The sequence below is a fragment of the Sciurus vulgaris genome, assembly GCF_902686455.1.
Source record: "Sciurus vulgaris genome assembly, chromosome: 15".
NCBI lineage: Eukaryota > Metazoa > Chordata > Mammalia > Rodentia > Sciuridae > Sciurus > Sciurus vulgaris.
Genome location: NC_136476.1, coordinates 89,512,945 through 89,539,303, shown reverse-complemented (window position 1 = coordinate 89,539,303; position 26,359 = coordinate 89,512,945). Strand labels below are relative to the sequence as shown.

At 56.8% G+C, this 26,359-nt stretch overlaps 2 protein-coding genes across 14 annotated transcripts in view; both read left to right on the top strand.

Annotated features, from left to right (window-relative positions):
• CCDC187 (coiled-coil domain containing 187) overlaps positions 1-7,012 on the top strand; it is a 50,410-nt gene extending 43,398 nt beyond the window's left edge. For 11 of the 12 annotated variants that reach the window (XM_079112499.1, XM_079112507.1, XM_079112498.1 and 8 more), the window contains 4 exons: positions 78-217; positions 550-659; positions 1,260-1,336; positions 1,775-7,012. In XM_079112499.1, the coding sequence (XP_078968625.1) occupies positions 78-217; positions 550-659; positions 1,260-1,336; positions 1,775-3,927 (2,480 nt within the window). In that variant the 3' untranslated portion in view covers positions 3,928-7,012. The remainder of the gene's footprint in view (positions 1-77; positions 218-549; positions 660-1,259; positions 1,337-1,774) is intronic. The other variant, XM_079112500.1, reaches the window with a different exon arrangement.
• An 815-nt stretch (positions 7,013-7,827) lies between these two features.
• The window catches only part of QSOX2 (quiescin sulfhydryl oxidase 2), a 28,211-nt gene continuing 9,679 nt past the window's right edge, over positions 7,828-26,359 (top strand). Inside the window, exons 1-8 of one of the 2 annotated variants that reach the window (XM_079113602.1) lie at positions 7,828-8,171; positions 17,819-17,919; positions 19,881-19,929; positions 20,541-20,646; positions 20,857-20,947; positions 22,544-22,689; positions 24,152-24,286; positions 24,435-24,564. In XM_079113602.1, coding sequence (XP_078969728.1) covers positions 7,865-8,171; positions 17,819-17,919; positions 19,881-19,929; positions 20,541-20,646; positions 20,857-20,947; positions 22,544-22,689; positions 24,152-24,286; positions 24,435-24,564 — 1,065 coding nt within the window. In that variant the 5' untranslated portion in view covers positions 7,828-7,864. The remainder of the gene's footprint in view (positions 8,172-17,818; positions 17,920-19,880; positions 19,930-20,540; positions 20,647-20,856; positions 20,948-22,543; positions 22,690-24,151; positions 24,287-24,434; positions 24,565-26,359) is intronic. The other variant, XM_079113601.1, reaches the window with a different exon arrangement.

Sequence of the window (26,359 nt, the reverse complement as noted above, 5' to 3'; positions counted from 1 at the left end):
CTTCAGAATTCCTGGAAGTCATTCCCTCTGCCTCGCTGTCTGTGCCTGCTGGGGCTGACAGTACCTTTGTCCCCCAGGAGACTCTCAGACCAAGCCAAGGATCACCTTCACAGAAGAAAGTCCCCCAGCTCAGACACACAGCCCTTGGTGGAAGTTGGCGGGACAGAGCCAGCAGTCCCAGGGCAGAGAGGGCTCTTGCAGTCCCCAGGAAGCCAGAGTGAGTGGCATGTGATGTGGCCAGGGGTCCATCACATGAGGTCTGTGGGAGGGGGCCTCTGAGGCTCTTCTGGTGGGGCCAGCGACCTGAGATCTGCCTACTCTGGGCCTCGCTCCAAGACTCAACCCCTGGGCAGCAAACATCTTTTCTGTGGTGGGAGGAGGGTGTCTGGTGAGCGGGGATCTCCACAGTCCTCTTCGGGGGAATGGCCTTGGCTCCACAGTGGTCCCTGGAGGCATGAGGGCTCCATCTACAACCCAGGGACGTGCGTGGCCAGTGCTCCAGCAGAGACCACACTCAGACCTGTCATTTCTGCAACGTGCATCTTCCAGGTGGCTGAAAGCAGCACAAGTCAAGAGGAAGCAGGATTGGGGCTGGATGTGGCCAGGAGCCCTGTAGGGGAGCCTCAGGACACGAAGAACTGGTGGCTGGGGGAGCAGAGGTGCGGGACCACCAGGGTGGGGCTCTGAGGCGGGGAGAGGGTCGGCCAGCACACCGCCCTCTCACTGCTGAGACTGCACGCCCAGCTGTGTGACATCCCTCAGTCCAACCCCCTTTCTCAAACAAAGATGGTGCCCAATGAATGGACCCAAGGCACAGTTGGAGGGCAGCAGGGGGGCTGCCATGCAGCACATGCCCCACCTACTCCCTGATTAAGTGGGGCTGGGGCCGGATGGCCCACAGCAACAGCCTCGCCCCCAGGAACCCTTTGTGCAAATGGTCAGCACACAGGGTGGTAGGTGGCTAGCAGGGATGTTCCTCAGAGTACGGTCCTACAGGTGCCTGACCATGAGCCCTGTGGGACGGAAGGACAGGGATTCCTCCGGGGGGTGCTCCAGGGTTTCTCCACCAGTGTGCTCACAGGTGGAGGGACAGGGACTCCTCCAGGGGGCTCCAGGGCTTCTCCACCAGTGTGCTCACAGGTGGAAGGACAGGGACTCCTCCAGGGGGGCTCCAGGGCTTCTCCACCAGTGTGCTCACAGGTGGAGGGACAGGGACTCCTCCAGGGGGCTCCAGGGCTTCTCCACCAATTTGCTTACAGGTTAGAGGCCTGTCGGCAGCAGGACATCAGGGTCCCCTTCGCCTGGTTGGAAACTGCTGGGCTGGCGGCCTCTCCAGGTGATGCCCCGTCCTCCCCAGGGACCCCCAATGCCAGCCCCAGGACATCAGGTCCTCACTTAAGGGTGGTCTGAGAGCCAGACTTCTCACCACAGCACATGGTCCTACCCTCCCTGTGCCCAGCTGCAGGGACCCTGCCCAGGCCCCTCTACAGGGCACCACCAATGAAAGTGAGGCAGAGCCAGCCCCTCAGTCTAATGACAGCTGAGACACAGGAGTGACCTCTTTACTGATGGGGCAGATGGGGTAGCTACCCTCTGGTTGGTCAGAGGTCCAGCACTCTGGCACCTGAACTTTTCCCTGCCTCTGTCCTTCTGGCTTTGAGCCACTGACTGTGGGGGCCACAGGAAGAGACTGCTAGCGTGGGGGTGGCACTGCTCCAGGGCTAGGGTCTGCATGTGACAACCATGGCGTCATCCCAAACTCATCCTGTCTCAGCAGCTCCTGTGGCCCCCAAGGAGGAGGCCTCTGTCCCTTGCTCAGGCAGCCTCCTACCCCAGCTGGGGGCCCCCTTGGACCTGGACATGGAGTCTGCCTCCAGGACCTGCTGTGGGTCTTCAGAAGCCCCTGCATCATCCCCCACCCCCTCAGCAGGCTCTGCAAGTGACCTGTCCTGCTCCTCTCTCCAGGAATTTCAGAAAGTCACAGCCACCCTGGTCCAGCTTTCTGACAGTTCCCTTTCCCTGTCTGGCTTGGAAGCAGAGGTCACCCCAGATGCTGACCTCAACCAATCCAGGGATTTCTCTGTTCATGACTCCTGGGAGGAACTCAGCCCACCTTTGTCCTGGGGGCTCCACCAGGAAGACTCTCAGCTAGGTGGTGTTCCTGGGGGTGCAGGATGCAGGTCCTGGCCAAGGCAGGAGGGCAGAGGGGCTGGGTCCATGGGTGGCTCCTCCATGGAGGTAGCTATGGCAGGAGGCCTGGAGTCCAGACAGAGCCTCCTGCAGGCAGGCTGGTCACTGCCCCTCCCAGATGCCCTCCCTCCAAGGTCGGGGTCAGAGCTTTCAGAAGCCTCCCACCAAATTTGGGACGAGGACAGCAGGGAGAACCTGTGGGAAGCTGGCATTGCTGCAGAGCCAGCTGCAGGGAGCTCCCGGCCTTCAGGTGGCTCGTCTGACCTCAAGAAAAGTGGACAGCCTCAAGTGCCTCTTCCTCTCCTGGGCCCTAGAGAGGGCCAGGGATCTTCTGGAGCCAGCAGAAGCCTCACCAGTGGATCAAATACAGGGAACACCAAGCAGGCTTTCCCTGAGGAGACTGACCAGGGGCTCCCATTCCAAACCCCTTCCACCAGTGACTTAGACCCAGCACTGCCCTTTCCCTCGGGGACTTTCACATCTGGAGGAGAGCCGGTGCCTCCCCAGGCCTCAGTGGACTTCCAGGAGGAGCCCTGGGCTGCTGATCTGAGTCTGTCCACTGAGAGGAGACTTCCACAGACCTCACCTGAGCCTGAGGTCCCCCTGGCCCAGCAGACTCCTGAGGTCTCCAGCAGACTAGACTCTGGGGCTGCCGGGAGCCAGGTGCCTGGGTGTGGGGGGCGTGGAGACTCTGTTGCTCTGGAGGAAGCTGGTCCCCCACATGCCATTGGCTTCTTGGCTGAGATCCTGTCTCCAGTTGACAAGGGGCTGTCCTGCAGTGGGGACCTCCCGTCCTCCACCCACAGGGATGCCCACCGTCCCCCAACACCTCCCACCCCTGAAGCAAAGAGTGACTCATGCTCGGAAGACTTCCCTTCCCCACCTGAGGAGGCCATGCTTTCTGGGGGCTCAATGGGCCCTCTTGGGGAGGACACCTCCATCGCCACTGAGGATTTTTCTGAGGAGGCTCTGCCAGAGGCACTGTCCCCAGGGCCACAGGAGTTGGGGCTCTGCTTGGGGGTGCCTGAGAAGGGCAGAAGCCTCCAAGGCAGATTGGGTGGATCGGGTTCTCCCGTGGGTAGCCAAGCCATGGGCAGCCAGGGGTTAGAACCAGCCAGCTGGCCAGGGTCCCCCTTGAATGAGGGGGCAGGCAGTGCCCCTAGGACTTGTGTGGCCCAACGGGGTCTGCTGAAGCCGCTGGTGGCTGGCGACATGGATGTGCACCAGGCTCTGGGATTGGGGTCCTGGGCTGGTGTGGCTCCTAAGGAGTCCCTGGGCCATGTGAGCAGGCCCTGGGAAGGGGCGCCAGGCCTTGAGGGCACAGAGTGCAAGCCAGGGTCAGGGCCCCTCTTGGTGGGCCTGGATGGGCCCCTGCTCAGAAGGACAGTCACATCCCCAGCACCCTGGCCTGCAGTCCCTGCAGCCTCTGCCCCAGGCCCAGTGCCCTGGCTGGTCACTGTTGGTGGAGAGGGTGAGGGAGGCCTGAGCTTGTGGGCAGAGGACCAGTCTGGGGCTGGGGACTCACTGGGCAGAGAGCAGCCCCCTGGAGGACACTCCACTCTGATCCTTGCCTCAGGCCCCTGTGCTGATCTCCCAGGCTTGGAGAGAGGTGAGGGAGCCCAGGCTGTGGATCTGCTGTCCACCCAGCTCACCAGGAGGATCCTGTGCGACTCGCTGGCTGTGCTGTCAGGGCTGGTCCCCCAGGGCAGCCCCCAGGGGAAGCACACACACTCGTGAAGTCATTGCGTGTGCAGGTGTGTGCAGGAGGCTTCAGGAGGCCTGGACTTCCAGGGTGGACTGGAAATGAGGAATGGCCATCCTGCTCTGGCTGTGCAGGATGGTCATCTGAAATAGCTGCTTACTGAGCAGAGACTGCACATCACTTGCCGACTGGATCCAGCTGCATTTCTCTGGACAGTTTCCACAGCCTTCTCAGGTGGCAGAAGAGTCAGATCCTGAGTGATTAAGAGACAGGCTGTCAAAGGTTGTGTGGGCGGCAAGGACAGGCGAGGAGGTTGGGTACTCCAGCAAGAACAGCCCTAACAGGATGGCGTGGGAGTCAGCAAAGGCCAAGAGAGGAGGAGAGAGCAGTGGTGTGGGTGAAAGAGGAGCTGGGGAGGGTGGACCTCCCAACTCTGGCCTGCCTTCGGCTTCTGTCGGCAACGGTCTTCTGCGTTTACCATTTCCAGTAAATTACTTGCCAGGGGGCTGATTGGCAGGTATGCCCCCCACATGCCCGACTCCTGCAGACTAGACAGGGTGTCCACTCAAGGGCCAACACTCCCTTCGCCTCCACCAGCAAAGCCTGGGGCTTGTCCTCTGGGGGTAGGGGACCTCTCTGGTACTGCAGACTTGTCCATATTTCAATAGGGCTCCTAGGATGCCAGGGCCATCTCTTTCCTCAGAAGCACAGTGACTGGGTCCTAGCAAGAGACCTTGTGTGTGGGCATGGGGGGTTCAGCCCACACCACCTCCATTTCCTGGGTGGACCTTCCAGGACGGAATGACCCAGAGTGGCTATCTGGAGGTGTGGGCAGGTGCTTCCTGCCAGTCTCTACCTCTGCGAGGAAGCACTGTCCCCCTCATCACACGAAGCCCCACCTTTCTCAGGACATCGTCCAGAGGAGTCCAGGCTCACCAGGTTTCCTGAGTGGAAAAGAGCAAGAGAACACTGACTATGGAATGAAATGAGTCCCACAGCCTTGCTGGGCCCCCCAGAGGCTGGGGACAGGACCCTAGGCAGGACAGGGCTGCCCTGGGGCAGGTTCAGCATATCCCCCTGGAAAACAGCCTGGAGCATGTGTGAGAGGAGGATGGGCCACCCCAGCAGTGACCTTCACCCAGAGCAGCCACCTCCACAGGTTCTGATGGGTTCTGGTACCATCCCCAGGGGAGGAGTGGGCTGCCTGATGCCCTGTAGCCCACCCTCGCCCCTCGCAGTGCCCCAGCTAGGTGCCCAGGCTCGGGAAGAGAGAAAACTTCCCCGGCCACCCCGCTCCCAGGAGGCTTCATGGGGGTTCAGGAGGACCAGAGGGGTGGGCTGTCTATAGGGCTCCCATGTGAGAACCCACTGGGCTGGGCTGCGGCCTCCCTTGGAAGCCTGGCCAAGAACCTTGCTGTGCAGGCAGCAGTGTCGGCTGCCCCTGAGGCTGGCGCCCTCTGGACCTTGGCCTGGGGTAAGCTCCTGTGCTCTGACAGCCCTGTGCCCTGGACAAGTCCCTGGCGGGCTCCCAATCCCACCGACCGCTGAGGGTGCCTCTGCCTTCGTGCCCGCTCTCTGCCTCCTGAGCCTGCGGCCGCTGACCTGGGTCCAGGCCCTTCTGTGGCCTGCATGCAGAGTGGTGTCAGGTGGGATGTGCGCCCTGAGTCGCACAGATGTTAGGAGTTAAGACTGAATCGAGAACCTGGGACTGCCCGGCTTCTGACCCCAGGTGACCCACCCGCATCCAGTGAACTGCCACCGATGAGCGTGATGTCGCCTGAGAATTCAAGGTCATCCAGTGAAGTCTGACGCCGTGGAGGGACAGAGCCGAGTCTGGTCTGTGCTCAGGACAGCTGGCTCAGGACGCAGCCCTTTCATGCTGGTTTCCTGGGCAGCTTCTGGACCCCCCAGGAATGTTAGCAGGTCTCACATCAGTCTCCTTGGTCCTTTGTCTTGTCTGCTCCCACTGGGACAGCCCATCAAACACCAAACCCTTCTCTGCGTTTGTCCCCAACCAGTGCCTTGCTGTGCCCCACAAGGGCCCTCCCTGATGCCCAGGAGGACCGAATGGAGCAGGTACCGGGGTCTGCAAAGCCAGACTGTGGCTCGGGATGAGGGTGGGCTCACACCCACACGCCTGGCCCACGCTGGGCTCAGGCCTCTCTCCCCTGCCTGATGCCCTCTTATAGTGGTTTTCCTTCAGGTCCACTCGCAGCGTGGGCATGGATGGTGCCAAAGTCCCATCTGTGCTGTGTCTGCTCTGCCCCCTCTAGGAGTGCTGCAGGGACCCTACGCCCGTGCCCTGGTGTCCAGTCACCACAGGGCAGCTGCCACTCCCTCCACCCTCTCACCCAGGGTGCTTCTCTCAGTCCCACGCTCACCCTGGTTGTCCCTCCAGTCACACTGGCCTCCTTGCCACCCCTCCACTGTGCTCTGCATCCTCCTCCCACAGGGCCTTTGCACAGTGCCTCCTCTGCCTGGGCCTCTCGCTGCCTCTCTCATCTCATCCAGAGGCCTCTCTCTGTCTTCTGTGTATGACACCCCCCACTCACTCCCTGCCCCACAGGCCTGGCTTCCATACCTCACCCCACTCACTCCCTGCCCCACAGGCCTGGCTTCCATACCTCACCTGAGGTCCAGTCTTCTATTCTGCAGACCCAGGGACTCAAGAGCTCGGCTTTTGTCTCCTGGGTTTGGCACAGAATGGAGGCCAGTGAATATCAGCCTAGGAAAGATGAGTGAACGGGGAGAAGAGGGACCTGAGGGAGAGGAGCAGCCACAGGGGTGCCTCTGGTGTGGATCATCATGCATAGGGTTTCCTAACCCTGACATCAGCAAAGCCCCTTTCCCACACGGAGCATTACACGGAGCCACAGGGCGGGCAGAGATGGCAGCACTGGCAAATGCACTTCAAGTTTGAATCCTAATAGTCACTTACTAAAAGCCAACCATCCAGCAGTGGAAAGGAGACCTGACTTGTGACCTCAGGCTGACCCCTAGCCCCTGCCCTTCAGATGGGTTCCTCATCTATGTCCTTTCTTTTCCGTCTTAGCCACAGTGTTCAGGGAATGCTGATGTGTGTAAAAGTTAGGACTCACAATTAAAAACAAAACCAACAGGTCTGCTGTTCTATTTTAGCAAAAAAGTCACATGCAACTTTATTTCCAGGGTTTGTGGAGAAATGAATGAACACTGTAGCCAAGGTCTGCTCCTGCATCCTAGAATTCAGAGGTGACCATCCACCTTTGTGTGGAGGTTATATTACATTTTCTAAGAGCGACAGAATCAGGGTCAGATTAAGGGACCCTCTGAAGCTCCAGGCAGGTTGCCAGTAGAACCCGGGATGCCAAGGTTACATGAATTTCAGATAAACATCTCTAAAACTTGCACTTTAGACTAAAAATCCCAACTCACTGTTTATACTGTTAATCTGAAATTCACCTTTAACCTTGCATAGTATATTTTCATTTGCTAAATCTGGCAACCCTGCCAGCGAGATGGCCCATGCCTGTAATCCCAGGTGCTAGGGAGGCTGAGGCAGGAGGATTTCGAGTTCAAAGCCAGCCTCAGCAACGTGGAGGCGCTAAGCAACTCAGTGAGACCATGTCTCTAATAAAATATTTAAAAGGAATGGGGCCGTGGCTCGGTGGTTAAGCGCCCGTGGGTTCAACCTCCAGTACAAAAAAAAAAATACCTGGGCCAGCCCCACTCCCAGCCCCACTCCCAGTGGGCCCAGGCGGCAAGCACCCAAGAGGGGGTCTCAGACACAGCCAGTCGCAGGAGGGCGGGCCCTGTAGCGTAGAGGGGCCGAGCTCAGGGGCGGGGCTACCGTGTCGATGGGCGGGGCCAACCCCAGGGGGCGGGGAGAGCCAGCAAAGGGCCGGACCCGACGCGAGGGGCGGAGCCGACGCTCGCGACCACGTGACGGCGGTTGCCAGGGTGAAAGGTCGGCGCGCCGGTGGCACTCCCAACATGGCGGCGTCCGGGGCGGCGGCGCACCGCTCCGGAGCCCGAGCGCCGCGCCCGCCCCCGTCTCGGGCCGCGCGGCTGCCGCGGCTGCTGGTGCTGCTGGCGGCGGCGACGGCGGGACCGGGGGCGGGCGGCGCGGCGCGGCTGTACCGCGCGGGCGAGGACGCCGTGTGGGTGCTGGACAGCGGCAGCGTGCGCGGGGCCACGGCCAACAGCTCGGCCGCGTGGCTAGTGCAGTTCTACTCCTCGTGGTGCGGCCACTGCATCGGCTACGCGCCCACCTGGCGGGCGCTGGCCGGGGACGTGCGAGGTGAGGGTCCCGCGCGCCGGCGCGCTCTCGGGCCCGCCGCCCGGGCCTTCGCGGAGCGAGCCGGCGGCGCGGGGAGCAGAAGGCGCCCTTCCCGGCGCCCGCGGAGTCGCCGCCCCGCGCAGCACCTGCTTTTCTGCCCGCGAGAGCTTCGCCGGCCGCCCCCGTCTCTCCTGCTGTTTCCTGACCCGCACCCGCGTCCCCAGCACTTCCGTTTCTGAGCCTAGCACCCCGGTTTTGAGGATACGTCATTCCCTTCCAGACCTCTAGCCACCCCTTTCCCTTAAAATCGTTGTCGTTCTCTTCCTGGTTCGGATGGCTGATCAAGTGGTGGGTTTCAGAATAAGCCACAACTTAGAAACCGGAGACTCTGGGGAGTGCTTTGTAGAGGCGAAAGACCTGCAGAGCATCTTGTTGGTAGATTCCTTGTTCACAGACCGCAGCTTTTGAGAAACCTCTCATCCATCAAATTCCTGGTACTATTACCGCACTTTACTGATTCGCACTTTCTTGTTGCAGCGAATCATTACTCAGTCCTGAAGTTGTCCTCTGGCTCTAGATGGCAGAATCGTAGTGTAGGGGCATTTCCATCCGCCTTCAGCATACCCACCGCGTTGTAAATAACGTGGAATTTAAATGGATTGGCAGTAGAGTTCCTCCCCAGCAAGAGTGAGGTTTGTCAGGACCAACTCGCTACTGCTGTGCTAACCCCTAATTACAGATTTCACTGGGTGAGAGCTGTGACAAATTGTTACTCTTCTTTCCTGCACCTTTGTTTTTGTGTCTTATATCTAACCCTGCTGTATTTTTCTCATATTCAGACAGATTTATAACGAAACTTTTTCAAGTATGCAATTATAAATGGCTGTCTTTAGAATGTGTTCTTCTCTTATTTCAGTGTTGAGGTGTTTTGGTTCTAATGGTTTTGTTCTCTTGGATCTCAAGTTTTCCATAAGTCCCTAGGCAGACCTGGGACCAGAGACTAGAAAAAAGGACTACTGGGCTTGCTTTTTTCTTCTTTTTCTTTCTTTTCTTTCTTTTTTTTTTTAAGCTTTGATTTTGGGGAAAACGAGTCATTCAGTAATATAGAGGACTTTTCAGTTCTTGTTTTTATTCAGTAACAGAAACATATGTAAATGAAAATGCTGGTAGCCTTGGCAAAACTTTTGTCACCTTTTTTGTGTGTATCGTTTTGACATTTTCAGCTTAGTATCTGAAATGTTTAAGTTATAACCAGATTCAAATATGCAAGCCGTTATGTAGCACAGCCAGCATGTAGGGAGCCCTGAAAATTGTCCTTGCAACTTGGTGAAAGTGAGACAGTAAAATCCATACCTGATGGTGTAAGTAACTAAATGAGGTTGCTCAAAAGGACTGGCTGTCAGCCAGGTCAGGGCAGGAGGAGGGGGCCTGAGATGTGGCTGAGAGCGAAAGACGACTGTGGCCTGACCTGACAGGCATGGTGAGGGGAGGTGGGGACTGAGGGCTGCAGAGGCAGAGGAAGAAAAGGTCCAGACTGGCAGCAAGGCTTCCCAAGGTAGGGACAGAGCCCTCAGCACTGTACAGTGTCCCACTGAGGGTCCCTGGGACTTTTTCTAGTCACCTGGGTAGAATGCATGTTGTCATTCCCAGCCTAAATCCGCCCAGTGGAGCCTAGCATCAGCCCACATTTGGAGGATCAATGTTCCAAGAGGCGTTAACCCTGCAGGACACCTGCAAGAAGAGACTCATGGCCAGAGGAGAAGAGAGCTGGGGCGTGTGCACTCCCTTGTGGTGTCTTCCACACGAGAACCTCTGCCTTTGTGCCTGCATGCATTGGATGCTCCCTGGGAGCCCTTACCAAGAAGGGCAGCCACCCTCTGCTTGGTGAGGCCTTCCCCGCAGGCAGTTCAGCTTGGGAGAGGGTGCCCATTGCCCATGGCATCACAGTGCTCAGTCTGTGCTTCCGATCAGTCACCTGTAAATGGGGCCATCTGGCCCATCCTCTTGGGGCATGCAGACCTGCATCAGGTCCCCTCGAAACGCAACCAGCTGGTTCCCTCCAGCATCCCTTCCCCTCCACATACCAGCATGGTCTATGGAAAGGGTGGTCTGCTGCAGGCTCTGCTCCCTGGCAGGAAGTTGTCACAGCAGAGAGCTCAAGCCAGAAGAGGGATTATGTCTCCCTGCTTCTTACCCCGACTCCTGGCTGGAGCAGGCAGGATGGGGAGATGGTGGCCCTGGGGGTGAAGGCTCTCCCAGCCCTCCACTCAGTTTAGGGGCCCCTGCATTTCCTTAAAGGCTTAGGTTGAACTTCAAGGCTTTTCCCCAGCTTTTTCAAGTTTCGGAAATAATTGTTTTTCCTTATGAGAAGGTGGCTTAACAGACAAAAGGTCTACTGTTTTGTGAAGCTAAAGGTCATTCTAGTATTTTTGTGGACCTGGCTTAGGCCTGTTGCTTCTAAGTACTTTGCAAAGCAAAACCTACTGTTCCTGACAATCCGTTTAGCCCAAGCTGTCATGGTCAGTTTGCTCCGTAATGCAAGTGGACACGCCTGTACTTGGTGTGCCTCTGGAAATGTAGTAGGATGGTGTGTGTCCTAAAGGCAGAGTGTGTGGCCTTGGGGTCTGTTCCCTGTCTCTTTCACTCCATCTTGGGAAAGCAGAGGACTGAGGTAACTGGGCAGATCTGTTGTTGGCCCTGGAATTCTCAGTGAGGAATGTGGAGAGGAAATAAGACCTGGACTACTTCTAGAACCATCTTCTGAGGGGGTATTGATGCTCTTTTGTTGAAGGTGATGGTACCTGAGACTGAGTGAGACTGAGTCACTATGGTCACATGGCTGAGGGACAGACTGGGACATGGGTCCATGTACGGGTGACGCCAAAGCCCTGTCGGCTTACTTCCTGTGACCCTGTAGAAGAAGGATGAAGGGTGTGAGTGGAAGGCACATGACAGGAAGATGGGCACAGACTGTGTCACCTGTGGGTGGAGGACAGGATGCTCTGTTGCTGCTGCCAAGTGGCAGCCATGGCCTGTCTGCCTTCCGCCAGGTGCCACTCTCCCACTTGGTCTGATTTTCTTGTCTACCTGACTAGTTTGGAGACTTTTGGGGATGAATTAGACCACTGGGTATTCCCCAGAGGCCATTATCTGTCCCTGGAAAAAGGTGAAGAAGGACCTGGGTAGTAGAGGTGCAGGTAGCAGCTGGGGTGGGTAAGTGGGGACCTCTGAGAATGTGGGGTGCACCTGGATTCAGGAGGAGGAGACAGTGGAGTGAAAAGTGAAGCCAGGTTCTGGAGTGGTCCTCTCCTGTGGTCCTCAGCAGTGGCACTGCTGAGTGTAGCCCCCACAATCAGAGCCTTATGGCTATTTTATAGTCAACCAGTGCAAAGTGCCAGCCAGGCCTCCGGGAAGTTGCCCTCCTTAAGGCCGCTGTGGTGGTATGCTGTGACCAGCAGCTCACATGTGCATGCAAAGATGGTTTACCAAGTGCCCTCCAGAGACTGTCCCCACTGTGTAACAGTGGGGCGGCCTAGGCCATGAACATTGTGGGGCCTTATGTGGCCCCTGGAGGGGTAGGGACTAGATCACTCTTTAAAGTGATCCACCGGGGGGGGATCCTTGTCTCTGCATGGGGAGTGCTTCCACATTACACAGGGATTGTTGGCATCACCCTTAGACACCCCTGTATGCTGAGGACCATACCCAGTTGTGTTTTAAGAAAACGTCCAAATTTGGGGATGAAGAGACCTTGGAGGGCTGGGGGTACAGCTCAGTCAAGTGTGTGACCTAGAGTGCCACAGGACCTGGGTTCAGTCCCCAGCACCAAAATAAAGAGAGCCTAGCGACCAGGCCTACCCTCAACCTGAGATGGACGTGTGCACCTGGCTCTGTTCTCATACTGGCTGGTGGCAACTGCTAGGCACCTTGTGCTGGTCTCTACTGGTGGCCTTGATTTCTGCCCAGGCCAGAAATTAATATGTGTTCAATTTCTGCCCAGACCTTATGACTTGAACTTGGAGCTTATCCAAGACCTTTGCTTTGCCAGAAGGGGACCTGCACCCAGGAGGAGTGTCGTCCTCCACATCTGGATGTGGGAGTAGAGACTGTGACGTCATTGCTGTAACTCCTCAGGAGAGGAAGAAGCTGCATAGAGCTTGCTGCATCAGACACAGCCCACAGTCACAGTCATTAAAACCTTGGAGGCTGATTAATCTTTACTGTGATCATTTTCTAGAAGTAACTGATGCTTAACCCTAAATTGGACTTACGTAGACTTTTGCACTATAACAAGACATGATGGCAAAGACCTAGCCCTAGTGGTTCAGTAACAGAGATACTTGACAAGCGAGCTTGAACTGGGTTTTAGTCTACTGTACATGGGAGCGAATTTTTTCACAAGTATTTTTAAGCCTGGAGTACTAACAGCAAGCTCACCAGTGGGGCTGAGAAGCCAGTGCCTGCTTTGGGTCCTACTTCCCTTTGAAAGCCTCAGAACCTGCCTGAGAGCCATAGCCCCCCTGTGCCTCCCAGCTGGCGCCCTTTAACCTCAGTGTTCAGGGGGTGGTCCCACACATCCAGTGAAAGCGGCATTTGCATTCAGTTTCTGAGGTCCTCTCCTTTGTGTGTCCCCTCGACAGGTGGGAGCAGCAGAGAGGGGAGGATGTGTTGAAGGAGGCGCTACCCTGAGGCAGGACCTTTTCAGTGTCCCGTGTTTTGTGTGATGGAATAGGCGGTGGGAGCCTTTGTGTTGCTGTGAATACCGTCCATCTGCCAGGGCTTCAGGGACTGCTGGTGCCTCCTCAGTGCCACAGTGGCTGGTGTAACCGTGTGTAACTGAAATTCTCCCGTCTGCTGCGGCTCTCCCGGGCTTAGGCTTCAGGGCGTTACCAGCCCCACCAGTTTTCAAAGACAAAGGCTTCCTGAGGGCCCAGGCCCCTTCAGTAGGACAGCCCTTGTTTGGTGGGGAGGCGCTGTCTGGAGTGTGGCTCCACAGGTGACTTGTGGAGTTACAGGAATCTCTGGAGGCCAGGGCAAGTGGGGCTTCTGCACTGGTGTGGCTGGACGGTTAGTCCTCCTGGCCGGTGCATCTGCAGGCGGTGGCACAGGCCCTGCCTGAATCCATGGCCTGTGTGCTGGTGTTCTCTGAAGTGAGCATACAGGGATGAAGCAGGGACCTGCTGTTCTTCAGGAGGAGCAGCAGGTACTGTGCAGAAACAGTGACAAGGTGCTGCAGAAATGAGCTGTGACCAAAGAAACGGGACTGGTGTGGGCAGTGGGGGAGGCAAGAACCCCTGATCTCGTCTGCAGCGATGCAGTCAGCTCTGTGCATGAGGGAAGGGAACCCCAAGGTGAAGGCTGCTTTGCCCCATGGACACCAGCCAGCTTCGTCTGCTCCTCACACCCTCAGGCCAGCTCCTCCAGGAAGTCCTGGAAGAATGTGGGCTCTGTGTTGGTGAGAAATGGCTTTTAACGCTTTGGAAATTATACCATGATGCTGCCAGGAAGGGGTTTAGAGGCTCTTCCACCTGAAACCACGTTCCCTGGCGACTGCCCTCGTTCTGGCCCTGCAGCTTGGGAGCCAGGGTTGTTCTGTAAGCCTGCAGCTGCCCCTGATTGCAGAGTCCCACCAGGAAGGTGGGGGAGAGAAAGCCACAGCAGTGAAGAAAGTTTGCACTGCCCCCACTTTCCCTGAGGGTGACACCAGGAGCCCTACTGGGAACTGCCCCTGGGGGTTGTGCACCGCCCTCTCTTTGGCCAGCAGACCCTCCTCTCCTGGTGTTCTGGGGAGAAGACATGGGAGCAGGGCTGGAGGTGGAGGAGCAGGAGTTTCTGGAAGGGATGATGAAACAGCCCAGTACAAACATCACAAGGGTGGGGCCAGGCAGGCCAGGAGTGGCCATTAGCTACCCTCAGCCTTGCTCTGATGGCAGGTCACTGACTAGTGCTGCCACTCTGCCCATCGCCACTGGGATGGCTGGGCAGTGGTGTGCAGAGGCAGCTGGTCTGCAGTCTTGAGCTGACTGCCCTTAGCACTGTGTTCTTGTCAGGGCCCTTGCCTTCTCTCACCCAGTGTTGCATACCCTGCTTCCCTTGCATGTTAGTGGCTGCCTATGGCTCTTGAAACAAAGAACCAAATCCACTCCAAGGTCTGCAGCCTCTCGTGAACCAGCCCCAACCTGGTATGGACAGCCCCTGGCCCTGTCACCTCTTCAGTTGTCACATGGCTGCATTCCTTCCTGCCTTGTTGGTCTCTCACCTAAAATTGTCCTCCTTTCTTTGGGATTCTGGTTGTCACCGTCTGACAGTGTTCCCAGATCAGCACTTGTCAGTTATAGGAGCTTGACTTTGTGAGTGTGCTGTTCTTTCCCTGTGCTGTTGGCCACAGACTTTGCATCTTTGTGTGCGGCACGGGGCCAACTCTCATGGTGGCAGAACACACCGGCCTTCCTGCATACCAGCCTGTGTATCTCAGCCTGTCCCATCCCTGGGCCCCCTTGGCAGGGAGGTCTTATGTCACCATTTTACAGAGGAGCAACTGAGGCACACCCAGTAAGCAGTGGGCCAGAAGGGAAAGCTGGACAGTCTGGCTCTGGGGCAGTGACTCAACCCAGGGGCTAGCATCTGCAGAGACATGGGCCTGCAGTCCAGAGTCTGGGCCGGGCCTCACATGGGGGCTGAGCTAGTGTGCAACCAGAGGGGACTCCGGTGAGCAGCATTTTGGTGGAGGATAAGAACGAGACCACATGGACTGAGGATGTGGCACGATGAAACAAAGACTTGCCTTGTGACCACAGGTGGAGGCTGTGGTGGAGGCCACTTCACTCCCAGGCCCACAGGAAGCCTTTGGGGTTGGGTCAGGGCCCTTTGTTGTCCATCTGCTGCTGCCCTGTTCACGTGCAGGAGCCAGGGAAGCACCAGTGTCTCCAGAGCGGCAGCTCCCCAGCCTGGGCTCGACTGCTTGCTCTTCACTCGTCACCTTGCTTGGGCCAAGCATCTCCCACCTGCTGGGGTGGAGCGCCCTCGGTGCTGGGCCGCCTCTGTGGAGAGGGTTAGCAAAGCAGTGCTCGGCTGTGTTGGCGAGGCGGCGCCAGCCTGCACCCGTCTGCCTTCCTCTTCCCGTGTTGAAAAGTCCAGGAGGCAGACCCAGGACCATGTTCCTTGTGGACAGGAGAGCTGGGTCTGAAGCTCCCTGCCTTTCTCCTGGATGTGTGGTGACGCGGAGCTCCATGTCCCCATCAGCCAAGTAGGAACCTTGGCTTCACGGGCCCAACTGTCATGCACTGGGTGAGGCAGGGGCCTTGGCTACTTGAGCTGGCTGGCCTGGGGGCTGTCAGAGCCGGGCCTGCCTGGCCATGGCTTGGGCTGTGCAGCTCTGACCACAGCACTGCCAGCTGCCTGTGCCTTGCTGGATCTGTGCTGACCGCCCTCTGTTGGGGTCTCCAAGAAGGCAGAACCCATGGAGCACAGTGCAGGTGGTTAGCAGCACTGGTGCTCAGCACATGCCCTCGGGGCCCAGGACAGTGGGGCTTCTTTAACGTTTGTTTTTATGACTGACACTGCTTGAGAAAACCTGAAAAACACGAAGACCCAAACCCTGCTGAGAAGCGCAGTTCTGGGCTGTGCCCCCTCCTCTTCACCACTTTGGCTGGCTCGAGTATTTCATACAGCCGCGGTCCCGTTGTTTGGCCCTCGGGTCTTTCATTCCCTTATGCTTTGCGGCGGGAGGGCACTTTTGTAGCGTGGATGGAAGGGTGTCCAGTAAGCAGAGTGAACTGTGGACTGTGAGCCAGGCGAGGGCGGAGTGAAGGAGCTGTCGTGCCAGGCGCAGGGCTGCTCTTGGGGAGGGGCCTGTCCACAGGGCTGCCTAGGTGTTCTCTGCCATCTGCTGCACTAACTGGATGGGAGTATTAACTGTCCTTCCTCAGATCTGTGCAAGGTGAGGCTCCAGGGAGATGTGACCTGCTGTCAGGAGTTGCTGGGATTCTCCGTGCATCGAAAATGACCTTGGAATGTGACTTGTTTCCATAGCCAACACAGCAGAAAGGTGTCTGGTTACCATTTGTGAAAAACATAACTGCTATTTATTTTTTGATCAAAGAGGGACAAGGTGTATGTTGTAAGCAAGTGTGATATATTGGTCACCATGGGTGTTGGAAGTGTCTGCTGATGACAGTTCCCTCCTGCCAGCGTTCAGTACTGCCTCTGAAGCAGAGCAGAGTGGCCCTTGGAGAAAACTTTGATGTGACTTTGGCCAGACGACAGGAGCGGCCAGAACAGGCAACGAACTCCCATCCAGAAGTCATGTGGCTTCCAGCAGCAGGTGGCACGAGGTTCCTCAGACCTGTCCACCTGAGGAGCACTGGGTTTCCCTGCAGAGACCACTCACTGAGCACCAGTACCCACATCCAGGACTGGGCAGGATCCCTGCAGGGCCAGGCACCAGGAAATGTGTGTGAGTCCATGCGTTGTAATTTTAACATTCCAGGAAAAGACTCCAGGCTCTCAAAAAGCCACCCCTGCGTCCACATCAGAGGGTGCTGTGGCCCTCATCTTGATGCTGCGATGGGAGGGAAGCCAGGCACTTCTGTCTGTCACCGTAGGCAGCTTTCTCTATGGACATATCCTGGTGCCGGTCCCAGCCCCAGAGTGAAGAGGAGTGATACCGGAGGCCTCCCTTTTTGGCTATGGTCCTCATGAATCAGTGTGCTTGGGTCATGGTCAGTAAGAAGGGAGATGGCCAGGGACACTTGTCCCCATGCCAGGTGACAGGGTCAGGGGCACAGTCAGCAAGATCAGAGAGTGAGAAGGCACAGGACAGGTGGGAGTCTTCAGCCAGTGGATGTAGGGTGCCCTGATGGACACATGGCCTGCCCTGGCTCAGGGAAGCCTCCCTTGCGTCCCTATCTAGCAGACTTGGGGAACAGGAGACAACAGGGAAATGCTAACCCTGGCTGGGCGTGTGATGGTGTAAGAAGTATGTGCTGTGGTGTGGGCAGCGTGGTCATGTTGGGAAAGAGCCCATTTAGAGGTGCACGTGGGGAGATGTGTGACAGATGTCATGCTCTGGGTGCTTCTGGGCGTGGGTGGGGATTCGGGTGGAATGCAAATTGCATGAGCTGGTGATTGTTGATACTGAGACGAGGGACTTGTGGGTGTTTGTTACATTTTTATCTTACTATTTTTGCATTGGAAATTTTCTATAATGAAAATCTTAAAGATAGAAAAAGGTATTTATTTGCAGCAGCTCCTTTTTTGCCACTCGGAATGGCAGAGGCGTTGGGGGGCTGCGGGCAGCATCTGTGGTGGTCAGGATGCTTCTTTTGAGAGCAGCGCTTGGTCTGCATGCACCTTCACCAGCCCCGCTTCCCTGCATCTCCCAGGGCCTGGCTTGTCCCTGTTCCCTGCACGCCCATGTCAGGGTGCCACTTGACTAGGAGACCGCAGCATGGTAAGCTGCTGAGTGATTTGCAGGTTCAGCAAGAATGGTTCTTTCCCTCCTTCATCAGTGGTGGAAGCTTGTCTTCCCTTGGTGATGTGCAGGCAGGCCTTGAACTGGTGTATCATGCAGCTGACTCCCAGCTGTCATACCCCTGGGTGGGGTTGGACTGCAGGGGGTGGCCAGCAGGGGAACCCGGCCCACTGACAGTCACACTCCTGCTTTTCAGACTGGGCTGCTGCCATCAGAGTCGCCGCGCTGGACTGTGCGGAGGAGAAGAACCAGGAGGTGTGCCGCACCTATGACATCCACTTCTACCCCACCTTCCGGGTAAGCGCAGGACAGCCTGTGGGCAGCTGTCTGGCCAAGCCTCGTCCACAAGGGACTCTTGCTCAGGGGAGGTTCGAGACTTCTCTAGTTCCTGCTCTTCAGTGCTTCTGGCTTGCTCGTCCAAACTTGGAAGCACACGCTCCCCACGGGTTGCCTCCGTTCCACCCTGCTGAGCCTCAGAGGCCTGCTGGGGTCGGGGCTACCCTCGCCCATACATGCAGAGGCCCGTCTGCAAGGCTGCATAGCACGCGTGTGTCCTGGGGTCCTTGCCTCGCCCCTCGGGGTGTGGCCGTGCCCACAGGGACGCGCACCTTGCCCTCAGCTGCAGTCAGCCCCTGGGGGATGTTTGCACCCGTGTCTTCCACTAGGGGGCAGAGGTCACTGCAGCCTACTGAAAGCCCAGGGCAGTGTCCTTGTGTGCATGGGTGTGTGGCCATGTGCCTTCATACCAATGTGTGACGTGTCATGGCCACATGGACATCACCAAAGATGTGGCATCTGTGGAGATGGTTTCTGAGATCCCCTGGTGCTGGTCCCTGGACCCCAGAAACCCTGGCTGCTCTGCATGGGGCCCTGTTCATGTGCCCTGGCCTGCCAATGCTTGTTGCCTGGCTCCTGCTACCCTGTCACCCGCCGACACATGCTGCACATCCTATGTGTGCCCAGGCCAGGGACCACTGGGTTGTGTGCTGCCTGTTCTCTTGCTTTGTTCTCATGGTCTGACAGCATCAAGACATTACACTGTGTTCTTCTCATAGCTTCATACCCGTGTGATGTGTTGCGTGTAAAGGTCTGCCTGCTCGCCTGCCTCAGCACACGGGGGAACCTGGGGCACTCTCCCACTGAGCCACATCCCCAGCCCTATTTTGGATTTTGGATTTTATTCAGAGACAGCCTTACTGAGTTGCTTAGCACCTGGATTTTGCTGAGGCTGGCTTTGAACTCATGATCCTCCTGCCTCAGCCTTCTGAGCTGCTGGGATAACAGGTGTGGCCACTGCGCCCAGAAGCCCTTTTTATCTTTTTTTTTTTTTTTTTTTTTTTTTAGTTGTTGTTGGACCTTTATTTATTTTTATGTGATACTGAGAATTGAACCCAGTGCCTCACACATATTAGGCAAGCGCTCCACCACTGAGCCCCAGCCCAGCCCCAGCCCCCTTTTTATCTTGAGGCAGGCCTTGCCAAGCTGCCCAGGCTGGCTTCCGCCTCCCTGGTTGCCAGGGCTGGCGCTCAGTGCTGGGTGTCATATGACTGTGTGGCACTAGCCCTCACGGGGGCTTCACTGCTTCGAGCAGCACTGCTGTGAAGAGATCCCTTGGTGGCCTGGGAAGGCGTCACAGGCCATGGGATCCAGGGATGTGCACAGTAGACCCAGCAGGGCCAGCCCTTCCCACACGCCTTTCACACTCGCCACGAATGGTGCACAGGAAGCGCACCATGGTTTAGTCTTTCTTCCCAGAGCCTTGTGTCCCTGTCTGTGAGGAGGTGCTTGTGCCATTGTCCTTTTCCCTGGGGGTTACCAAGGTCCTTTGCATGTTCTCAGCGCTGATCTTTCCGGTTGTAGCATTGGGATATCTCCACCCAGGTTGGACCTCGACTTTCACTGTTTAATGTGTCTTTGATGAAGAAAGTTCCTGATTCAGCATAAGAACCCTTTTCCTTTTCTCAAATCCTGACTGCAACTCTCCCTCTGAGTCCTGAGTGGTCACAGTCCTGGTCAGACACACATTAGGTGCCAAGAATCAGGGAAGCGTTGCCCTTGATGCTTCCACCCTGTGTCTTGCTTTCAGATCTGTGGGTCAGAAACATGAGTAGCGCGGTTCTGAGGTGCTTACTGTGGCTTGCTCACATATGGGGCAGGACTTGGCCCAGCCCCCTAGTCAGGGTGCTAGTCCCTTTGCTGTGTGTTAGTGTTCATGGACACCCGCCAGGCTATTCTCATCTGTTGTGTTTTTCCTCTAGTATTTTAAAGCATTCACAAAGGCGTTTACAACTGGAGAGAATTTTAAAGGTAAGGACACAAGCACCATGCCCTCAGCTCAGCCCGAGCTCTAGGCCGCCAGTCTCGGGAGGTGCACACCACGTGGTTTGCACCAGCACTGCCTGTCCTTCCATGAGGGTTCAAACCTTAGTCATTGCAATGAGAATTGCCAATTTCCTGCTTTGCCTTTTTTGGCAGAGGTGGTGGTGAAATTTTTTAAAGTTCATTTTTCATCGAGAGGGTTTGGAGAAGTATACAGTCAATATATGTGTGGCTGGCAGGTTTCCAGTGAGCCTGCCCAGGTGGGGGGTGCCCGGCTCACTCCCTTCAGGATCTGGCATCACCTGCACTCCCTTGGTGCAGAGGTGGCCTTGCCTGTGTTCACCAGTGTGGGTGGGATCCAGGGGCCTGGCTTCCTCTCAGCATGTGTGTGTGAGATTCATCTGTGGCCACACATTCGTGGCCACACGTTCACACTCACTCCTGGTCCTGGGGTCTCCCGAATGTGAATCCACTGCTGCCTACACTACACCCTGGCAGTGCCCATCAGCGCGCCCTACTAGGATCACCTGGAATGGGGCAGGCACTCAGTGGGGCAGATGTGCACAGATGCAGCCGTGATCAAGATGTACTTCTGGCAGGACCTGACAGAGAGCTGCGAACAGTCAGACAGACAATGATCGACTTCCTGCAGAACCACACGGAAGGCAACCGGCCTCCAGCCTGCCCGCCCCTGGACCCTCTTCAGTGAGTAGCTCCATTAAAAGAGGGCGTGTGGGGCTTGGGGTGCAACTCAGTGGCAGGGCACATGCTTCGCAAGTGCAGGGCTCTGGGCTGGATTCCCAGCACCAAGGGATGGACATTTCTGCGGTGAGTCGGTCGTAGTTTTGTGCAGAAATGGCATGTGCGCTGTGCTCCCTCTGTTAGGAGTGCTAAAGCCTGTGTTTCTCCTGAAAGGCCCAGTGACGTCCTCTCTCTCATCGACAGTCGTGGTGGCCATTATGTAGCTGTGGTGTTTGAGAGCAATGGCTCCTACGTTGGACGAGAGGTACCGATGCTGCGGGTGCTGCCTGCTGGCGCTGTGTGCTGTGGGCAGGTTCGGGGTTGTGTGTCCCGTGCTCACCAGTCGAGGAGTCCTGGTTGGTCTGTGGAGAAGAATGCTGGAGCAGGGGCGTGCCCCGGGGAGGCTGGCGCAGCCTCCTGCATCGCGGCAGCATGCGCTCTGCCGAGTGCCCAGCCCCTCCACCTGGGCCGCACCAGCATTCTGTCTGCCTGGTTTCCCTCAGGAAGTCTTGTCATCCTTGAATGTCACTTGTTTGGTTCCTCAACCCCAACTTTGCCCAAGTGTTCCTGAACCAAGAGGACTAGAGTGTGCCTAAAGGAAGGGTAGGGCCGGGTCCCTCGGAGAGAAGAGGGAGCTGCTGCTGCTGTGGTGCTCAGCACTGACCCCGCTGCCTCCCTGCCACTTGACAGGCAACTATAGCGGTCATCTGGTAGCTCTAGGAGGCAGACGAGCCAGCTTCGCCCCTTTGGGGCCCTCTGGAGATGCCAGGGCAGGGAGGCTGCAGACAGTGGTGCCTGAATGCCCTCCTGGCACCCAGCCAGTCCTCCCTCCAAGTTGGGTGGTGACATCCTGCCACCTTCCCCATGTCTGGCCAGGATCCTTGGCGGGGCTGAGGAGTTGCCAGAGCGTTCTCCACGTGGCCTGCCGCACAGGCTCCTCAATCACCAGTTCTCTCGGGCAGTGCCCACGCCACGCTGCTCACGCACAGCAAGAGCAGGGCTCCCGAGGGAGCTGGTGTAGGCTGGTCTGTGTGGCACACTGTCCCCACATTAGCACCTTCAGGCTCAACTGGGCTCTGCCCACCAGGCAGTGCCCACAGCACAGGCAGACCAATGACTATAGGTTCCCCCAGTGCGGCTCCAGATGGGCGCAGGGCACTAGGGGCACACTTAGCTCACATGGTGGGTAGAGAAGGCGCTGCCTGCCTGTGGTAGGGGTTTTCTGGGTTCTGGAGGTGCCACTCTATGGCTGTAGTCCCTCTCCTGACAAGACCTGCTGCTGCGGGCAGAGCTGGACAGGCATAGGACATTGGTGGAGGGGTGGTCCAGAGCCTGTGGGCTTGCAGCTGGGCCGGTGGTTGTGTTGTTCCTGAGGGTCACCTAGCCTCCAGACAGGAGCAGGGACATGCGGCCATCAGCGTGTAGCTAAGGAGTGGGGAAGGTGCTCACTCAATTAAAGTGAGCCTTGTGAAGACACCTGGTTTAAAAGGATAAAGTAAGAGTTGAGTAGTGACCATCCCCGTGACTAGTCTGGATACTGCTAAGTGAGATCGTAGCCTGCCGTGGGCACTGTCCCGTTGACTTGCCTTAAGATGTGATGGCCATCCAGGTGTAAATGTGCTCTTGCCCCTGGGGAAGTGAGTGCAGATGTGCCCCCGAGGACACTCTGTGGCAACACTGGTGACAGCTGCCTTCACACCTGCCTAGCCATGTGCCCCTTGCAGGGTGCAGGTGGGTGGCACCCCAGCAGGGCCTCTGCTCTTGGGTAGAGGGTCACTTTGGGTGGTAGGTCTACATGTTGGGAGGTTTTCTGAGAAAACTGCCATCCTCTGTGACAGGCTGTGGTCTTGTCATCACACAGGTGATCTTAGACTTGATTCCATATGAAAACATCGTGGTGAGCAGAGCGCTGGATGGGGATGCAGCCTTTCTGGAGACCCTTGGCATTCCCTCGGTCCCTTCCTGTTACTTGATCCACCCAAATGGGTCTCGTGGATTAGTCAACGTGTAAGTGCTAGTCCCTGTGAGGAGTGTTTGTGGTGTTCGGTGGGACCCAAGGAAGCTTGTGCTTTGTGACTGCTGGACAGAACCTGCAGGTCCACAGACCAGGGAAAGTCCAGAGGTCAAAGTCTGAGGGGCCTGGGTCTGCTGGTGCCCTCCTGGGTTTATTCTCACCACAGCTCCAGACTCCAGGGTGTTTCTAAGCAAACCCCAAGTCCAGCAAATGACCACTGACACCCCCTTTTACACCAAGCTCCTGGTTGCAGGCTGGTCTGGCTGTGGCCATGAGCACAGGTGCCCCCCTTGGCAAAGTGGGCTGTGTGCCCTCTCCTTGAAGAAGGCAACAGAAATCTTAGTGGACCTGCTCTGTGCCCCAGTGCCCCAGAGACAGGCCTGAGTCAAGCCAACTACCAGAGCGAAGCAGCAGACTGGACAAGAAGGTCATATGTGGTCCGGAGGCTGCAGAGTGAAGCCTGGACCTCCCTCCTTGCCCTGGGTATCACCAGCAGCCACTAACCTGAAGCCCCTGGTGCCAGCAGCACTCCAGCCTGTGCTATATGACCCCATTTATCCAATAGTTTTTGGCTGGTCACCATGTCCAACTACCTCTGAGTGTCCAAGACGTGATACAAGAAGGTAACCCATGTTCCCTGCCTCGTGGAGCTTTGTCCCAGCATCTTCAAAGGTTAGCAGGCAGGAGGGCTCTGCCCAGAAGCCCCAAACATACCACATATACCTTGAGCATATGTCTGATCTCAAAAAAATAAAGAAGAAAATTCAGAACTCAGAAGCCTTCCCGTTTGTTGGGATGGGCTCCGAGCCCCTGGGGAGCCTGGCTATGCCAGAGACTGCTGTGCAGGACTGCTCCCACACTGCTGTTGGTCCTGGAGACAGATACCTGTGTGACATCAGTGTCACGTGTACAGCCTCTTAACAGAATCACGTTGGCACTTACACACACAGAGCTGCTGCCTTCCCTTTGGAAACTCCAAGCTGCTCTGGTTGCTCCCAACGAGTCCTGAGCTGCAGAGCATGTGCCCAGAAGTGTGCTCGCCACACCATGCTGTGGCTGGCCCAGCAGAGCTCAGGGACCGATATCCCCTCCGGCCTGGCTCCAGATGCCCGTCAGTTGGCAGATTGTGGGCACGTCGGTGAAGACTCAGGCGTATCTGAAATGAGTCGGGATAAAGCTGATCTTGGCAGATGCTCAAAGCAGCTTTACAGGCATCTTAGGTCCCACCGAGCACTAATGAGCCCTGGGGCTCCTGCGGCTGCACCTCGCGATTATCTCTGCACTGCCTCTTGTCTCCTCAGGTGGCATGGCAGCCGAGGGCCTGTGGAGGCGGTGTCCACAGTTCCCAGTCCCCAGCCCATGAGTGCTGGAGAGCACAGCCCCCAACCCCAGGTGGACAGGCCAGGGAGGCAGAGCCTGGCCCAGTGCCCCACCTCCCCCTCTCCTTCCTTACAGCGCAAAGCCTCTCCGATCGTTTTTCTCCTCTTATTTGAAGTCATTGCCGAATGTGAGGAAAAAATCACTTTTATTGCCTGAAAAACCAAACAAAGAAGAGAATTCAGAGGTGATGGTTTGGAGAGAGTTTGACAGGCAAGTGTTCCTGCCAAAGCCACAGGAGGGCCGGTGCCATGTAGCAGGGAGACTGCAGCACGGGGCTGCAGCTGGGCCAGGGCAGGGTCTCGGGAAGGGGATGGCCGCAGAAGAGTGTCGCGCTTGACTCCCTGCTTTGCCTTTTCAGGGCAAAGCTGTACATGGCGGACCTGGAGTCCGGGTTGCACTACCTGCTCAGGGTGGAGCTGGCCACCCACAGGTCGCTGGCTGGGGCCCAGCTGAAGACACTCAGGGACTTCGTGACTGTCGTTGCCAAGGTGCGGCCTCAGGCACTGCCCTGAGCGGGTGCTGAGGGCTCTCCTCTACTGGCCTGGGGCCGACCACTCCCCACCTTTCTTGTGGGGGCACTGGGATGTGGGGAGAGGCTTGGGTGGGGGTGGGGCGTGAGCCTGTCTGCAAGGTTGGGCTCTAGCTTCCTGGAGGGGAGACAGCGGGGGGCATTGAGCCCCCTCAGCCCGGACTAGACAGGGCTCTGTGGGCTCTGGAGGAGATGTGAGGAAGCAGCGGGGATGGACCAGGCTCCAGAAGGGGCCTAGGGTACTGTGCTTGAGCCACCCTGCCTGACTTCGGGTCTGACACCGCTGCGGGGTCACTGGGGTGGGGAGAGCCCGTGCCTGGCGGAGCCGGGTCTGCTGTGCAAGATTCTGTCTGAAAGGGCCGTCCAGGGAGGTGGCTGGGTGGCCGGTGCTTATTTGAAGCCAGAGGAAAGGAAATCTCTGTCATGGAGTCGTGAAGGGAAGCCTGGCTGCGCAGTGAGGTGCGGGTAGGGGCTGTGCCTGACGGGAGCCTCCAGAGGAGGCCGAGGAGAGGTGCTGAGCTCAGGTGCACACAGCTCCCTGGAGCAGTCCTGCTGAGGGTGCAGGCGTGTCTAGGGAGGAGCAGGGACAGCACTCTGGTGTTCAGAGCTTGGGCACACACAGCCCTGGTCCATGGCACCTCTGAGGTGGGGCGATGCCCTCCACCCTGAACCCTGTGGTGCTCCTGTGTTGGCCGGTGTGACGGTCGAGGGCTTCCTGCCAAGAACATGGCTCCAGCATTGGGAGCCAATGGCTTATCGTCTTCTGGGCTTAGAGCCGTGTGTGGGCCTGCCGGGGCCACAGCCTTCTCCCTCCCTGGGACCAGTCTGAACCCTCCTTCTGTTGGCCTCATTACCCTGAGTAGCCTGGCTATAGCCTCTGCACGCTGACCTCTGCATCCTGCCCTCAAACCTGGCCCCCTACCTACCCTGTCCCCTGCTGCTATCACAGGTATAGCCCAGGCCCAGTGTCCCTGTTACTGTCTGCAGGACTAAGATCAGGATTTGATTGGACTCTTCTTGCCAACAATAAGGTCTCCAGAGGAGCAATTTATATTCTAGCCTTGAGATAGTCAACAGTTACATGTATAGTGTGATTTTTGAAAGATGAAGGAAATACAACTTATATTAAAAAAATAATAATGAGTCCTATAATATGTTTCTGGTGAGTAAGTGAAACTTACTTTTGTAGTACTGGGGATTGAACCTAGGGGTGCTCTAACACAGATATACCCCAGCCCTTGTTGTTCTTACCTGAGATCTTCTACCTCAACCTCCCCCATCTCTGGATTGTCATGAAAATTGTTTAGATGGATTTTTACCCCATTGTGCCATTCAGAGGTGAGAAAACCCTCGCTGGAGTCACAGCTTAAAAGAAACACCCTGCTAACCTCATCAGGGCCGCCTCCTGCATCCCTGCTCTCCCCTCCTCGGCCTGGGCCTCCTCTCCGCAGCTCCTCCCCTCCTCCTGCATCCCACTTAGCCAGGGTGCTTCTGGTTTTATACTCCTTCATAAGTCAGGATAATAAATCATCCTTAATAATTTTTCTAAAAATTTTCTTAAATGTCTAAAAATAAACTTAATGTAGATAAATTGATTATGCTAATATTTAACCAGCATAGAAATTATTTTTTACTGTGTTGAAAATGTGATGTTTGTGGTCTGGCTGTTTTAGCCTCTTCAACCATGAAATTCAGCTGGGTTTTTTGTTGTTGTTGTTGTTGTTGTTTGTTTTTGTTTTTGTTTTTTTTAATGC